Below are 18,229 nucleotides of genomic sequence, written 5' to 3'. Positions count from 1 at the left end.
TGTGTGTGTGTGTACTTTTTGAGATCATAGGTAGATTACAGAATGACATTTACATTTTTCATCTTTGGCGTTGAGTTTGTCCCTTGAATCCTGCTGCTTCCCTCATAAGCACAAACACATGCACAAACGTGCCGCACACAGACACACACAGCTGTCAATCTGTGTGCAAATCAAACAAGGGATAATACTCACACCTCAGAGCCTCTGTTTACCCAATCCACAGACCATTTTAGTATGTGTGTCTTTGTGTGAGTCAACGATAGAGAAAGATTGTGTTAATTCCTCTTCAGCAAACTCGTCCTCTAATGTCTTTTCACAATCCAGCATGGCAGAAAATGCATGTACATCACATAAGATCTTTCAGGATTGATTTACACAGCTAAGTGTAGAATTCCTCTTTCTCTCTCTCTCTCTTTTTCTCCCTCAATAATTCACCCTTCTCTCTGACCCCCTCTCTTTCTCTCGCTCTCCCTTTTTCCTTCCTCTCCCCTCTCATGCTGCCACTGCTAGATGGGATACAGAAAGAGATTTTTTTTTCTTTCTATCTCCCTCTCTCTTGCTCTTTCTCCTCTGCTTAAATCTCTTGATCACTTTAATTTTTTGCAAGGCTGCTTTGCTGGCGTCCTGGATGAAGAAGAAGGAGTGAGAGAAAAGAGAGTGTGGCAGGCAAGAGAAAAGAAGGAGTGTTGAGTTAGGGGCGGTTTATCAGTAGCTGCCCTGAGGTATGTGTGGAAAGGACTTAAATCCGCAGAGATTAGCAGAAAAATGCCGTCCGTAGCAGTAAGGGGCTTACGCCACTGGTTGTATTAGTTCAGGTGAAAAGAGTATTGCGTTTACATAAAAACTGGACAAATCCAGGCACAATGCCTCCACCGTGGGGCCACACAGGAAGTCCGCTATCTCTGGACCTCCACCTCACTGCGTCCAGAGCAGCTTTCGGACAACCACCTTCTACTACTACTGCCGCAAAAACATGCCACATTTCTCCTGGAGAGAGAGGGATGGGATGGAGAAAGAGAGAAAGAGATGCGGAGTACAATTGTAAAAATACCAAAATAAAGGAGTTCTTTGGAGCGATAACAGAGGAAGAACCTTGGCTCTTTGAAGATCCATTTTAATAAGTGGACGTCTGAGAAGAACCCGTTTAAAGCCATAGTGTAAAGGTTCTATTCAGGTTTCATACATCCAAGTCACCAATTACGAACCTTTATATTTAAGAGTGAACCTTCACATTATGTGGCAGTTCTTCTTATTCACACGTCTCATGTGCAACAAATTGCCCATTTAATTTTCCATTCCATTGGTACCTTAGTTTTTAATTATTATCGTAATTTTGACCTTTACAATAGTAATGGCACAGAGGTTCGAGATTAAGGCTGTTCACTATCCATTTTATTATCTATTGATTATCTTATTGATTTGTATCTACCATTATTTTGATTATTTGAGTTTTTTAAAAAGGCCCGTCAGTAAAAATAGAATCAACTGAAAAATAACAAACCATACATAGCCTTTGAAAGGTAAACTATACGGTTAGGGTTAGAAACAAAAGAGTTACAAAAGAGAAAAATGGCTGAAAATAACAGAGATTAAACAGATCTACTCGAAAATAAGAAAAATTAAATAATTGTAGTAGCAATAATGATTAAAAACGCTTTCACATATGTTCAAACAGTTGCAGTGGCAGCAGATCAACGCTGAAAATGTCGGCCTTGTAGAACCATTTCCCAGTTTCCCCAAGAGATTTCAGACAAGGCAGTTTAAAATCTCTGTTGACATCAGGTATCAAGAGGGGATAGAGCATCCAGAAAGTTTCCATTATAGATTTGATTCCATTTGAAAACATGACATCCTGCTTGGAACACAAGACACAGCAAAACAGAAGTCGTCCATGCTAGCATGCTAACGTCATCTGTATCTTTGGCTTTTGAAATGACGACACAATTCACAAATGCCAGGTGCAGAGTAGAACAAAAAATGCAGTTTGCAGGCTTCTGTTATTGAGAAAATGTTTTAATGTTTTAAAAGCTATGCATATTAATGATGGCAACTGCGCGCTAATAACTGATTTCATTAAAACGTTAGTTTGTTTATCTATTTATTTATAGAAATTTGTATTGGCTGATCATGACCTTTTCTCTCACTGTGTGTCAGTAAGACCCAACTAACACAAATTGGTTTAGTAAAAAAAAAAAAACAATGCAGGCTCATCTTTAAGCATCGTCACATGAGGTGTTCACCTGTACCTGTTAACAAATTGTGTGTATATCGTTAAGTCAGCTGTATGAATCAGTCTGATCACAATAGGGTGTTTTGTCCACATCGTGCAGCTGTAAGGCAGAGCATTCGTGCTGGAGAGAGACCAAAGCAAGGAGACAGAGAGAGTGCGAGAGGGCCAGGAAGAAAGAGAGTAGAGAGATGAATGTGCCTCAGAACAGCCATGTGGAATGGCCATCGTCTGCTCCCCTTATCTAGATCATTAACTTCAAGCTACAATCACGAATTTCAGAACAACAAAGTGGCACGCCTGGCGATTCAGTCTCTTAAAACGCTACTGAAAGACACTGAGAGTTTGTTTCCTTCCTAAAAGAGACAGACCCATCTCTGCATGCAAGAAACTGTGGCAGAAATACCCAGATTTAAATGAGCTGCATAGTGAAAGACAAGAAAGCTGTACATGCCATTGCTGTTGTAGGAAAACAATGTCTTTGAAAGGGTAACTTGATGTGAAAAAGAAAAATAGTTTTTAACTTTTATGTACATTTATATGACAAGACAAGCAATTTTGAACGTAAGGGAACATAATATTTTGCCCTACATTGGTAGACAGTTTTATTTAAAAGTGTCCCTAAGTTAGCTTGTCAGTTTGTTCCAATTCTCCATGATTACTTACGATGCCTTTTTCAATGTTCATATCCAAACGGTAACCAAAAAACGCTTAGGTTGCAAGGAATTTGGCTTTGAATCCACCTCACGAATCCACTGTTTCCAAAATGTTCATTGCTTTTTTTCCCTCTGTTGATCTTCATTGTGTCACATGAAATTATTTCCTAGGTTAAATTTAAATATAGCGATGGATGAGCGGAGTATATGCTGTTTTTGTCACCTTGAATTACATCACCATACACTCTTTCTGAGCACCTAATAGGGATCATCAGTACTTCTACAAGTCTAAATACCTGCTTGTATCATAAGAAGTTTCAAAGAGGCTCCCAAGTGGCTTAGCTAAGCTTTTATCCTATTGGTGATACATTGCGTGATCCAATCCTGGTGTCCAATCAGATGTGACTGATAAAGGAATGTAGTGCTGTGCAGCATGTTAAACATTAAAGGGAACAAATTTGTATCACAGTTTGTGATGCATTTTTAAATGCGGCCATGTGCATTGTCACTTTTGTTTTTGATATTTAGATTTGAGGAAGACTAAACGCCACAATACTAATTGTATATTACAGCTGGGCGAAAAGGCAAAAAAATGTATATCGCGATACTTTAAGCTGTATTTTAAGATGCGAGATGTGTCACAATATTTATTTATTTATAACATCTGATTAGTTGGTACAGTGTGTAGTGCCACATTTAAAAATACTATCAAAAAACATGAATACAATGATATGTATTCAGAATTTCACGTCCTCTGCTATGTGACATCCATTTAGCAGTACTAATTATGTCCTCTTTTTAGTCAAACCTGCACTTGGGACGTGCAGTTCTTTTGTTATTGCCATTACGACAAATATTGTGACATTGCCCAGCCCTGTTGTACATCGACATATTAGTCCGTTCTTTCTGTCTGAAGTCAAAGGAAAGATTAATGGCTAACTTTGGAAAAGGTAAACTTTGAAAGTCCTCTAAAGGAAACAGAGCACAAGTGCATTCAGTGGCTTTGTTCTATATTCTATAGATTTCGTAGTTTTGTCCTGTGGGAACTTTTTTTTTTTGATTCAGGCTTAGCCTTGAAACCTGAGAAGAGTCTCTTCATTCTCTCTAATCTTCACTCTGATTGAACACCCTTTCTTGGCTTCTAAACGGCACAAAGAGGACCTTGTGTTAAGTTGTATTGTGTCATAACTCATTATTCTCTTGTAAAAAAAAAAAAAAAATTAAGAGTTTGATCTTTTTTTTTTGGCCGTTATCAATTCTTTAGTTACTGGCTCTAAAGAGCGACTCTAGTTGCCGGGTCACACTGGCTACAGCACTTTACATCCATTTAGGAGCTGATTAATCAATTTGTGCACGCCTGTACCTTTTTAAACGTACCTCAGCTAGGTGTGTGTGATCAAATAAAGAGCCAGCACGTGAATAAGAAGGGCTCATCGCGATACAGTGTGGGTTAAGTAGTGCGGGGCACTTTTGGGGAGAAAGACATTGCGCCCACCTCCTCAACCACTTAAAGACTAATTAACATAAGCAGATAGCACTATCTGAACCTGCCATTGTGGGTGACCCTGAACGTGTGTGCTTACACACACACATAGGTCTTATCGTGCAGGTACAGGGCCTCAACTCCTTCCTTTGGGAGGCCGAGAAGTGTGTGTGTTAGAGTGTGGTGGAAGTAAAGGAGTGCATGTATGAAGAGTGCATGGTCCCCTAAGGCTCCTCAAAGAAGTGTCAGTTCCTTCAAGTGAAAGTGAGCATAGCTGCAATCCTACCGCAATCTGCAATGAGTCCTACCTAAAACCCATTTTGCTATTTGAACCTTGTGAGTTGTACCCTCTTTTTGCTTTGTTTCTGCTTTGATTGTTTATTATACCAGCTATGGGATCATTGCACACGCATTTTAATATAAATAAAATTGGAGGCACCCTGATAATTATACCGAATTGGTTCAAAGTCAGAGTTGAAAACCATTTCAGACTTTTAAAAAGAACTTTGTGAAAACAGCATTGAAAAAATGGGCAAAAATGTGTTATTTTCATAAGTATAAATTAAGGGGTTATAGTTAGGGACAGACAATTTCCAATAGAAAGTACCCTATTATGTTTTTATAAATATTTAAATAGATCATAAAATAATCCTTATGAGTAAAATATCAGTTAGTCAATAATGTAGTAATATAGGGTGATTTTGGTAGTTTTATCGGTATCAGTAAAAACATTGCTGAGAATGTGCCAATAATTGCGTTTTCTTTTTTAACCATACTTTATTTTTTTTGTTTAAATGACAGCAGTGCAGGCTGAGCTGCTTCATTTGACCTATCAATATCATAGTGAAAATAATGAAAACATGGAAATTGTATCCAGGCTCAGCTGCACTATGTAAGTTTTTTTTTGGTAAAACTGAAAGAAGTAGCAAGAAGTAGAAGAGTCAAGAGAAAAAAAAAAAACAGGCTAAAATATTGTGTGTGTGTGTGTGTGTGTGTGTGTGTGTGTGTGTGTGTGTGCGCGCACTGCAAGTTGCCCTGTAAATAATAATTTCAGAGGTTTCAGGTCATATTTTGAAGTAGTTTTAAAACCACATCATATGTCTGTTTTAATGTCAGACAGACAGCAAACAAAACAAAGAGAAGATCTGACTTTAGGTCTTAAAGTAAAATTAACATTACATACTGACAAAGATATGATGACAGTAATATATAATTCATCCTCAGAAGACATACTGATAATCAATTCTGACTTACTTCTCTTTATATATTCTTTCGGTCATCCACTTGGGGAAGTTTCTGTATGCGAATAGTGATAAATCTGAGAAATAAGCAAACTGTTTTGCCTTACAATACTCTGCATATAAGTCTTGACCATGAATGAATTCAGTTTTGTATATAAATGTATATGTAAACTATTGCAAAACACTGCCTCAGGCGGTGTGGTTGTAAGAACCTCATATAATAACTTTTCTTTCTTTTTAGTGGCATCAAACCACTTTGAACCACTTGGGAAAAAATCGGTGGAATTCCCCTTTACCAGTAGCCCATCATTTTATTAACCGATATGACAGTAGGAAATGTTTATACCGTCACATCTCTTGAGTAAACTGTAGAATGCTGGAATCTTAAGCTCATCCTTTCAGAGTCCTCGGTTAACTTAAGAAGTGGTGCTAATCAAATGAAGTACAAACTGTAGCTGAATCATTTATAGCAGTTTAGAATTGCAGGCCTTGTATAGCCCCAGCACAGTGTCACCTGTATATGGAGAAGAACTGGGTTGCCAGTTCTTTTCCATGTGTTTTGCTGAAATGGATATGCAATGCTTAGCATTATAATGTCATATAAAGACAACTTGTTTGGGGAGATGTGATCTGAAGGAGCGGGAGAGAAAGAGAGAAGGAGGGCTTGTCTTTTGTTGTTGTTGTTTGTGTGTGTTGGAGATTTTTTTTAGAGCCACACAGCAGGGTTAGCGTTAGCGTACGTTCACTAATTCAGCGGCTAACACACCTTCTCACGGTCCTATTCTCTCAGAATGATGCAACCTGCCAGACATTTCCCTCCAATTCTGCTGATGCTCACTTTCTCTCCTTTCTGTTCTGAAAAAGAAGGGAGACAGAGGGAGGGAGGGAGAGAGGCACTGTCAGAAAGGAGGGGGGCATACAGAGAGACAGAGAAGGAGGGAATAGAGAGCGATCGACAGAAAGGAAGGGCAGAGAGAAAGTGAGAGGGGGAGAGAGAGAGAAGGAGAGAAAAGGGGCAACAGAGAGATCTACCGAAAAGATGGAGAAAGAGAGAGAAAGATGGGGAAAGAGGCACTGACAGAAAGTAAGGGGAAGATACAGAGGGAGAGAAAAGGGAGGAATAGAGAAAAAGAGAGGAGGGGGTAATAGAGAGAAAAGGGGAAAATAGAGAGACTAACTCAAAGGAAAGGGGTAGAGAGAAAATAGGGGAATAGAGAGTTAAACTGAAAGGAGAGAAAGAAGAGAGGAGAGTTCAGCTAAAAGGAAGGAGAGAAAGAGAAAAGGGGAAAAAAAGGGGGAGAGACGCCCACAGAAACAAACGGGGGAACAAAAAGGAACTGAAAGAAGAGAGAAAGCGTTGAAAAACGAGAAAGCTGAGCGACAGCTGAAAGAGAGATGGGGAAAGAGAGACACCGACAGAAAGCAAGGGGAATACAGAGTGAGAGCGCAGAGATAGAAAGCAGAGAGAGAGAGAAAGGGATAGACGCAAACAGAAAGAAAGGGGGATGCAAAGAGAGAGAGAAAGAGTAGGAGGAGGAGCTTACAAATCCCACAAAGGGCTTTTTGTAATAAATGCAGCAGAGCGACAATAAAAACAAAAACATTAAAAGAGAGAAAAGACATGTTTCTGTGTTAAACAATTAGCGCAGCAGCTTTATGGCGGATGGTGCGGCGGAGAGAGAAAAGCAGCAGGCGAGCGTCAGGGCTTCTCCCCGCCACAAACACAAAGAGCTGCTCACTCGCGCTAAGCCTGAGCAAAACCCCCCCACCACAACCCCAACCCCACCAGAGACGCTCTCTACACCATGCTCCTTCTCTCCTCTGCCAGCATCTCTCTCTCTCTCTCTTCCCCCAACCATGTATCCACTGCTATCCATCTATCCCTTCTATTATCTCGTCCCTTTCCGCTGTTTTCTCAGGTTTTTACAGGCTCTTCACCCTCGTTTTGTTTTCTTTTCGTCATTCTCGTCTTTTCATCTTTCTGTTGGGATTGCTATCCATCTCTGTATGCCACCCCCCACCCCCCCACCCCCCGTCTTGGCTGGTCTGGGTTATTGGCAGCATTAGAGGTGTGTGTGTGTGTGTGTGTGTGTGTGTGTGTGTGTGTGTGTGTGGAGAGAGCTTCTTCTGTGCCATTGACACTGGTGTGAGCTGTGTATGTGGGTGTTTGTGAAAGAAAAATATTTGTCCTTTTCATACAGATTATTTTCTAAAAAGCTTCTGATATTATTAAATGACACAAAACAATGCAGTAATATCATTCTCAATTTCTCTCAAACTCTTTCTCCCTTTCTTTCTTTCATTTTCCCTCTTCTCATCATTCTTTCTTTCTCCCTTTCTTTCTTCTATGTATTTCTCCATTCTCTTTCTCTCACTTTCTCTCCCTCTTTACATCCTTCTTTCTCTCTTCCTTCCCCTTTCTTTTTCTTTTTTCTTTTTTGTCATTCATCCTGCCCCCTCTCTCCATTCTGCTAACTCTTTCTTTCTGTTTGCTTTCTCTCTTTTTTTCTTGCTTTTTCTCATCATCTTTTCTTCCTTCTCTGGATCCCTTGCTTCCTCTCCTTATGTCACTCATCCTCCTTCTCTCTCTCCCTCTCTCACCTCCCTCCACTCTCTTCTTTCTTTCTGTTGTTTTTCTTTATCCAACCTCCTTTCTCTTTCACTCTCTCTCTCACGTACTCTCACTTTCTTTCTTCTCTCTCTCTCTCTCTCTCTCTCTCTCTCTCTCTCTCTCTCTCTCTCTTTCCCCTTCTGTCTTTCTCAGGTTGAACCTCCTGCAGTGCCTCAGTCTCCGGTCATTCCCAGACTAACGCTGAGAGTTGGAGCTGGACAGGACAAGATGTAAGACACACACACACACACACACACACACACACACACACACACTCTCTCTCTCTCTCTCTCTCTCTCTCTCTCTCTCTCTCTCTCTCTCTCTCTCTCTCTCTCTCTCTCTCTCTCTCTCTCTCTCTCTGAAAGGTACTGGCCGCTCTCTGTGTGGTCAGAGACTGTGTGTCTGCATGCAGGTGTGTGTTTCAGCCTTTAGGTCATGTGACTTGTCCCAGATGGCCCAAGTGTGTGTGTGCACACCACACAGACACACACACCCACACAAACACATACACACTCCTGTCCTGCCACACACTCCTATCAATAGTCTCAGTGTTCACATCACTTAACCCCCCCACTTTACCGTACGTGTAGACTCATGGTAGGAGTGTAACAATACAAACTATCATACTGTATCATTCAGTACGAGCCTCTCTGTGTGATCAGCAGAGTGGGGCACATAAAATACTCAGTTTAATCAGTTTAATACTGATTATATTGTAAGAAGTGTAGTAACAGTTCAACAAGCCAGCCCACAATGGCAGCAGACCCTGCTTTCTTAAAATGTGGCAATTGTCTGCAATTTTTCGTGCAATACCTTTTTGCGAAGTTTAGAAAAAATGAACTGTGACATAACTTTTGCTCAAGCTACGTAAAGATATATATGTATGTGTGTGTCTGTGTGTGTCTGCGTGCATATATATATATATATATATATATATTGCAAATAGCTGTATACTACCTTGGGCTTAGCACATGGCTAGTGCATTATTATAAAATAACTGCTCTAATAAACTGAAAATGGAAACAATAGCGAATTGTCTTAGGGAACATTTCAGTCACTCCTTAGTTTTGCTCTGTCAAAAAAATTTACCAAATTGAGACACCACTGTATCAAATTGAATTCTGGTTCGGGTTTCGTGAATTGTTACGACCCTGGCTACAGGGGAAGCTTGTGTGTGTGTGTGTTCAAACGTTGCTGGTATATTTGCATTAAGTGTGTTTTGACTTTGCTTTAGTGTTCCTCCCTCATCCTCACTCTTCCACCTCCATGCAAGACAGGAAACATTTGTGTGTGTGATTGCGAGTGTGTGTGTATGTGTGTGACGACAGGAAGGCCTTTATTCGGCGAGTTTCTGAGAAGCATGTATTATGTCTCTGATGTCAGCTCGCTCTATTGTGTTCTTTTCTTGCACCTGTACGCTGCTCTCAGAACATAATCAGCTGGCCTTTCAGTGTGTTTGTGTGTGACACTGACTGAGTTTATATGAGAACAAAGCCCTACATATTGTTTATGTTTTAAGGAGCTTGTGTGGGTGTGTGTGCATGAGCATGTGTGTATACCTGGGTAGTGCAACTGATAAATCAAGGCGTGTATAAATTAGGGTGTGAATCACTCACAATGATTTGATTCAGCAACAATTTTGTAGGAAATTTATTTGAGAATCTGTAACAATTCAATTTCATTATTTTGAATTGATTCTGAAAGATTCAGAATCGCTGCATTGCTGTCAATTTGATAAGATTTGATTATTTGGGAATGATTCACAATCAGTGAATCACCAAAGGTTCAGTGCGATTTTATTATTTTGGGATGGTTCAGAATTACTGAATCACCATCATTTCTGTATAATTTGATTTGCTTCTTTTCAAGTCGGTTGTTTTTACTATGAATGAGAGTCAGTAAATTGGCAACAATTTAATATGATTTGACTGAGTTTGATTCAGTTCATTTGATATGATTCAGAATCATTGAAAAGATAAATTAAAGTGTTAGCATATCCTTATTGCATCTGAATTTGTCTGGAATTACACTTGACAAATGAAAGGCCTTAAATAAATGTAATCATCATCAATTCAAGTTTGTGCCTTTGAGATTTTAGCATATAGATGTTGTTTTGTTTGTTTTTTAATTTATGATTTATTTATTGTTCATTCATTTATTAATGTATTTTTGAAAAACATTGGACATGATTCAAATACTTTAGGTCAAATGCATTTCTACATTATTTTATATGTTACTTGTGCATTTTAAAGCATTTTCTGCAAAGCTCTAACAGTGGCTCCATTGATGCACAAGGAAACACGGACGCCTGTGAACTTTGACCTGGTGGAGTCGTGAGGTCGTTTCCTGAACAGCCCACACCTCACACCGTCTGAGGATGAGCTCTCATGGAAGTGTGTGTGAGAGAAAGTGTGTGTGTGCATGTACGTTAGAGGTGTCATTCAGATAAGGCATAAATAATGACTGTGCGTGTGTGTGTAATCGGAGCTGGCCGTTTGACACGCCCCTCTCAGGGTCAAAACCACGGCGACCAGAGCTGCCCACTTTCTCTGGCCTTGTCAATCACACCGTTACCCTAAACAGCAAGGGGTCAATCTTTACTTTACACTCAGAGATGAATTTCCATCATTAAAAACACAAACTGGACGAAACATTAGAGTGGTATTAAATGTCTATTAGAGTTGTTTACATGCACAATAAATAGGAATATAAGTCTCTGACTTCAGTGAAATTTGATTGTTAGTAATTGAATTTAATGTTTAAATGTTTACATATAATATGACTAAAATACAAACAAACAGTAATACATACTATGATACTGTATGGCAACTTTTACACGCATTAAAATTAAAGGACTATGACACACAAGCTCTAAAAGTCATGGTTTTTAGAAACCATTTCAGTGCAACTGATTTCTTTTCACTTTTGTTAATTTTGGTATTTCAAAAGGATATTGATTACACAAATTACTGTGATCTCTAAAAGCTCAGTGTTAGAGCTGAAGGCTAATGTCAGTTAAAGTTTAGCTGTGTTGTATTTTAACTAACTTTACACTCACTGGTCACTTTATTAACCTTGCTAGTAAAAGTTTGGACCCCCTTTTGCCTTCAGAACTGCCTTAATTCTTCATGGCAGACTTTCAACAAGGTGTTGGAAACATTCCTTAGAGATGTTGGTTGGTTATTTGAGTTACTGTTGCCTTTCTTTCATCTCGAAGCAGTCTGCCCATTCTCCTCTGACCTCTCACATCAACAAGGCATTTTCGTCCACACAACTGCCGCTCGCTGGATATTTTCTCTTTTTTTTTAATATATTTTCTCTGTAAACCCTAGAGATGGTTGTGCGTGAAAATCCCAGGAGATCAGCAGTTTCTGAAATACTCAGACTGGCACCAACAACCACGCCACGTTCAAAGTCACTTAAATCACCTTTCTTCCTCATTCTTATGCTCGATCTGCTCTTCAGCAAGTTGTCTTGACCACCTCTACATGCCTAAATGCATTGAGTTGCGGTCATGTGATTGGCTGATTAGCTATTTGTGTGCATGCAACTGTACCTAATAAAGTGGCCGGTGAGTGTGTATTAAAAATAAATGTGTCTAACAGAAGTCATATTATAGCTATAGTTAATTTTAGGTATGCTGTATTATAACTAAATAACTGCCTAACTAGTTATACCGTTTGGTAAGGTTTATAATGTTTGATGTTAAATATAAGCACATATTTTATTGAATGTTAATATAATTATATTCAGAACGATGCATCACAGTTAACTGATGCACTTTTACACCCTGATAAGAAACATCACACCATGTACATGTGGTGTATTCTTCTAGAATTTAATCTCTCTCTCTCTCTCTCTCTCTCTCTCTCTCTCTCTCTCTCTCTCTCTCTCTCTCTCTCTCCCTCTCTCCCTCTCCCTCTCTCTCTCTCTCTCTCTCTCTCTCTCTCTCTCTCTCTCTCTCTCTCTCTCCCCCTCTCCCTCTCTCTCTCTCTCTCTCTCTCTCTCCCCCCCTCTCCCTCTCTCTCTCTCTCTCTCTCTCTCTCTCTCTCTCTCTCTCTCTCTCTCTCTCTCTCCCCCTCTGTCTCTCTGTCAGTGTTATCAGTAAGGTATCGTCCGATTTGGAGCCCACTCCTCCTCTTCCGCGGACGCCGGTGGCCCGGGCCGGTCCAGGTGCACGGGTGCGCGCTCTCCCACCCCTTCCTCCTCCCGCCCCGGCTCCAGTTGCCTCACCACCCCCTCCACCCCCAGTGCTCCAGCCCCAACCCAGCCAGGCCAAAGCCCGTGGCTGCAGCGTTGTCACTGAGACTGTCAGTGCATACGTGGTAAGGCTCACATGCACCATTACCATCACCTTCACACAGTGCAGTATTTTACCTGCTCATAATTGTGAAGAACTCTTAATGCAGTGTTGTGTATATATCTTCACTGTTGTAAATAAACCTTGCATTCCTAACATCTGTTAATGTAAGAAATTGTAACTTGAAAGTTTGCTTTTCAAAATTTCCAGTCTTTATGATGTTTACACAATGTAAAGAAGGAGCTTTTTCAAAGAAACCTTTTCAAATGGTCAAATTGAAAATTGAGGTATTTTATGACAACAATTTTAAGTTTTGTTCATTTTCACCTGGACCAAATGATCATTTCAGTGCTAATGTTCTGTTGTGCATGTGTCTCACAGATTCGTGACGAGTGGGGTAATCAGATCTGGATTTGTCCTGGCTGTAACAAGCCTGATGATGGAAGTCCTATGATCGGTTGTGATGAGTGTGATGACTGGTACCACTGGTAAGAATCAGATTTGAACTTTGAACAAAGTGACATCATCCACCATCATCTGTGAAAGTGCTGAAATATCCGTTAAAGGAACACTTCAGTGTTTTTCAGCCTCAATTCTGTCTGTATCATGTAGTTGATTACTACAAACAGTCATTTCAACATGTTTCCCTGTACATATTACAAAGATTAAAAGCTTGTAACATTCTTATAACTAGAGAAGCACCAATATGAGAATTCTGGGCTGAAGCTATTAGCCAGCCTTTTTGCCAGTACTGGACAAAGGAGACCACCTTTCATTTATTAAATTTCCAGTCAAAATAGCCGTTAGAAATATACGTTATTCATTTTTCTGCATCAGGAAAAAAACGTAAGAAACATATTCGACAGAACATTATATTTTTTAGTATTTAGTGTGTCTACCCTTTGCCATTATTACAGCTTCCATTCTTTTTTCCAGACACCTGCTCTCAGTTTTTCAAAGAAATCTGCAGGGATATTTTTCCACATCTCCAAAGTTCAGTTGTAGAAGTCGGTTGCATTATCTGCTTCTCACAATGCAATAAATCCCAAACACATACAGGGATGTTGAGGTCTGGACCGTGGGGTGGTGAATCTGTTGGTCTAGGAACACCAGCAGCTTCTTTGTTTGATTTGGAAATTTTCTTCTTCTTTCTTCTTCTTTTTTTTTGTTGCTTAAAGTGCGTTTTTTAAGTTAACTCGTTTCTCACTTATTTTAACTTGACTTCCTCCTTCTTTATGCAAGTGAATTATGTCATATCTACTGTCCTTAGACATACCACCTATAAAATGAACTTTTAATTAATGGCCATTTTGACTGGAAATTAAATGGGGTGGTCTCTGGTCTGAAACACAGAAACACAGTTTAGTATCTGTTGACACGGATATTTGTGCTAGATGTAAGAGAAAGGAGTACTCAAAACACTTCCTAGCACATCATCTATTGCAGATTTGTACGATTTCCGTAAAATCTGTTTTCATGCAGCCTCCAGGTGGCCTCTAAGTTTAATTAGTTTTTTTTTGTTTTTGATTGATCTGCTCTATCTTTGAAACATTTTTATGCACTTGTATCATTGGCTAAGGCAGCGAGCAAGCAGATGTATACATCACACAGGGTAGAGTGTAGGAGGCACCAAGCACACAGCAAACATCCCCCTTCCCCTGGCACAACCATAAAGACATATAGAATCATCTTTTCAGATGCATTTTGCTTTTCAAAGATCAGAAACAGACTGGCTGTGTGTAGTGATCAAAGCTGAATGATCTGCTAGTGAAGGACAAAAAGACGTGAGGAATGTACTACAAAGCTTGATTCACTGGTTAGAAACCTACCTGCTTCAATTTAAGGTAGCTCTGAGCCTAAACCCTTAAGTTAAACCTGTTTTATTCAGGTTTACTCTGTGCTACTTCAGGCCGAGCATCAGTTTAACTCCATTAACAAAGTCAGCTCCATTTTCTAAGATAAAATAGGTGATTGTTCAGTGTTTTGTTGACATTAGCAAATTTTTTTCAATGCAAATAAGCAAAGCAAATTCTCACAAAGTCACTTTTATAAGAAAACCACTGCTTTCCCCACAGCATTCGATAACATCAGCCACGTTTTACATTTTGTGAACCTTGTGTGATGAATGGACCAGTAGAAATGGATTACTGGAATAAAATCTTGTTACATAAAGAAACATTAAAGGGGCCATATCCTGTTTTTTCTTGTGTTTATTTAAACATTTTTGAGGTTTTATGTATGAAAAAATGGTTAGAATTTGTTTTACGTGAGCAGTTTTTAACCTCTCTTTTTCCCTTAGAATTAAACAGGCTGTTTTTTAATTGTGCCTTTAAGACTGATTTTTAAATCTACTCTGTTTTTATTAACCAGTCTGTATTGTGCCTCACTCGAAAAAGTACTCGGAGCTGAAACACTCCTTAGAACTTCAGTATAAGTGGGCAGAGCTAAATCGCTTGAGGCTGAATGGGATATATATCACTTGTTGGAAGAAAACCATATCTCCTAAATGGTCATTTTACAGGAGAAGGAAAAACACCTACTTTACTTTTAGTGTAAGTCAACAGAACCAGACTTTTTGTCCAAATCATTTTGGACCAAAAATGGAGATGCAAGGTTTTCTTCTTTCTTCCAACAACATCTATAAATATATATGAATGAGTTTGTTGTCCAACACGGGCAGCCTGTTGTCCATATATGGACTGTATGGACAGTGTATGAGACATTTTGAAATGTAAATAATTTTTATGAAATACATTATTTGTGTTTATTGATTTACTATATTATTGAAATTCCATGACAAGTGGACTAACAGAAGGGATTCATAATAAACTGCAATAAAATCTCATTACTTTACAGTAAAGTTAAGAATGTTTTCATCTTTGTGAAGTGACTCTTGTGAAGAGACAAGGTTTTATAACAATGGCAACAAAATGTAGAGGAACACAGTAAAATGAACTTAACAAAATATCTCTCTTTCTTTCCCTTTCTTTTCCTCTTTCAGGCCGTGTGTAGGTATCATAGCGGCCCCACCGGAGGACCAGTCCTGGTTCTGTGTGAAGTGCGCTGGCAAGAAAAAAGACAAAAAAACAAAAAAGAGGAAACGTAAAGCGCACTGATCATCAGCTCTCTAGCTTTCTCTCTCTCTCTCTCTCTCTCTCTCTCTCTCTCTCTCTCTCTCTCTCTCTCTCTCTCTCTGTCCCTCTCCCTCTCTCTCTCTGTCCCTCTCTCTCCCTCTCTCTCTCCCTCTCTCTCCCTCTCTCTCCCTCTCTCTGTCCCTCTCTCTCCCTCTCTCTGTCCCCCTCTCTCTCCCCTTCTCTCTCTCTCTCTCTCTCTCTCTCTCTCTCTCTCTCTCTCTCTCTCTCCCCCTCTCCCTCTCTCTCTCTCTCTCTCACTGTTTATACATTAATGCCTTATTTCAGTTCCAGCCCCTTTTCCCTTGTTTTTTTTGTTTTGTTTTTTTCCCCTTCCAGTTTGGATTTTGTTTCCTCCTCTCCTTTTAACGCGGTCACTGTAGTCATTTATGTATTTTTTAAATGAAATTTGCAGAAGTCTATGTTAATTTTTTTATGTGGATAATCCTACAGTACGTCTATACTGCTCTTTATACGGAAGCCAGCAGCTCTTCAGTAGGTATGTGCGAGTGTGTCAAGAGGAACCCCCCCCCCCATACATCCTCTCATTGACGTTTTTTCAACCATGAGCTGACTCATCAGAATCACATCACTGAAAAAGAGGAAAAAAAATGTCTGTACTGTAATCTCCCTTTTTAATATTGTTGTTCTCATTTATTTAGATTGGAAGTGCAGTTTCCTTTTATTATGGATTTAATTAAAAGCTGTTTTTTCCATACTGTGTTGTCATTGTCTTCAGACATACTATATTTGCTGGAATGTGAGGGGAGGTCCTCATTTTTGAACTGTAACTTGCCTACAAAAAGTTTAAATTGCCGATAAAGAAGATCTGTTTGATCATTTTAACAAAACTGCTGAATTTTAACAAAACTGTCTTGAATTGTGACTATAAACAGCCTGAGACGGTCTTACAGTGACTTTTTGTCATTGTATAATAATTTGATAATGAAGTCGGGGGGTGTATGTTTTTTTCCATCAAATTGAACATCAGTGATTGCAAAAGCTGTAATCTTAGTAGAAAAGGAGCTTTAGGACATTTCTAGAAAATATTGATTTTGATCTTGGAAATCAAATGCACATATAAATACACATATGGGTCATAATACTGCCTCAAAACACCCATAAATACTTGTGTCACCTTGGACTCTCTATGGCACAGAGCTTGTAGACTTCATGTTTCTTTTTTCAAGTTTTTTGGCATTCGTTATCTCAGTTCTCATTACCGCAACATGTCCACATATGACTTTCTCATTACCCATATTTATCATTTTTTTCCATTTCTAATGAGTTTTTGTTACTTTTAACTGTTCAATCTCTAATGCTTTGATTGTAAATTATAAGGATGTGAACTGAAACCTTGTGACACAAGTAAAAAGAAAAATTGGCTGTCAATGTGTTGTAGTGAGATTAAATTGCAAAACGCTATATTTTGTTATAGTATCGATAGTATAGTATAAACACTATTTTGTTATAGTATCTATAGTATAATATAAACACTATTTTGTTATAGTATCGATAATATATTACAATCACTATATTTTGTTATAATATTGATAGTATAGCATTGTAGAATCACTATTTTGTTATAGTATCAATGGTATAGTATAAACACCATTTTGTTATAGTATAAAGACTTTTGTTACAAAATTGATAGTATAGTATAAACACCATTTTGTTATAGTATCGATAGTATAAACACATTTGTTATAGTATAGATTATTATAGTATAAACACTTTTGTTACAGTATCGATAGTATTAGTATAAACACTTTTATAGTATTGATAGTATAGTATAAACACTTTTGTTATAGTATTTATAGTATAGTATAAACACTAATTTGTTATAGTATCTATAATATAGTATAATCACTATATTTGATATAGTATCTATAGCATAGTATAATCACTATATTTTATTATAGTCTTGATAGTATAACACTATTTTGTTATAGTATCAGTAGTATAGTATAAACACTATATTTTGTTATAGTATAAACACCATTTTGTTATAGTATTGATAGTATAAAAACCATTTTGTTATAGTATTGATAGTATAGTATAAACACTTGTTATAGTATAGATAGTATAGTATAAACATTTTGTTATAGTATTGATAGTATAGTATAAACACTATTATATTGCAGTATTGATAGTGTAATGTAGTATAAACATGCTTTTGTTATAGTATAGATAGTATAGTATAAACACTTGTGTTATAGTATAATATAGTATAAACACTATATTTAGTTATGTCAGTTATATATGTTTGTACAGTTAGCTTTGAATGCTTACTCTGACAGAATTATACAAATTTTAAGAGATAAAAACATTGAGATTTATCTTCAAACCTGTGTTGTGGTAATCATAATTTGGTCACTTAAATTGGAAAAAAAAAACATTTGGGGCTTAATTATTCAACCAGGCAATGTTTCTTTTTTCCACATTGGTATAAGTTATGAGAATAACCCATATATCATTTAACAATAAGAAAATATACCTTCTAATTTTTAGTCTCACTTGAAAAATACTGTGGTTGCATAGAGCTCATCGGCCTAATCCGCACATACGCCTTACTGAAAC

General features: G+C 38.2%; 1 protein-coding gene across 1 annotated transcript in view; it reads left to right on the top strand.

Moving 5' to 3' along the window:
* The window catches only part of taf3 (TAF3 RNA polymerase II, TATA box binding protein (TBP)-associated facto), an 87,196-nt gene extending 71,448 nt beyond the window's left edge, over positions 1-15,748 (top strand). Inside the window, exons 4-7 of the mRNA XM_037542368.1 lie at positions 8,372-8,448; positions 12,315-12,543; positions 12,900-13,006; positions 15,520-15,748. Coding sequence (XP_037398265.1) covers positions 8,372-8,448; positions 12,315-12,543; positions 12,900-13,006; positions 15,520-15,634 — 528 coding nt within the window. The 3' untranslated portion in view covers positions 15,635-15,748. The remainder of the gene's footprint in view (positions 1-8,371; positions 8,449-12,314; positions 12,544-12,899; positions 13,007-15,519) is intronic.
* Positions 15,749-18,229: the final 2,481 nt, after the last annotated feature.

This window comes from Pygocentrus nattereri, chromosome 1, assembly GCF_015220715.1.
Source record: "Pygocentrus nattereri isolate fPygNat1 chromosome 1, fPygNat1.pri, whole genome shotgun sequence".
NCBI lineage: Eukaryota > Metazoa > Chordata > Actinopteri > Characiformes > Serrasalmidae > Pygocentrus > Pygocentrus nattereri.
The sequence above is the reverse complement of the archived record's forward strand: the minus strand, read 5'-3'. Positions and strand labels throughout refer to the sequence as shown.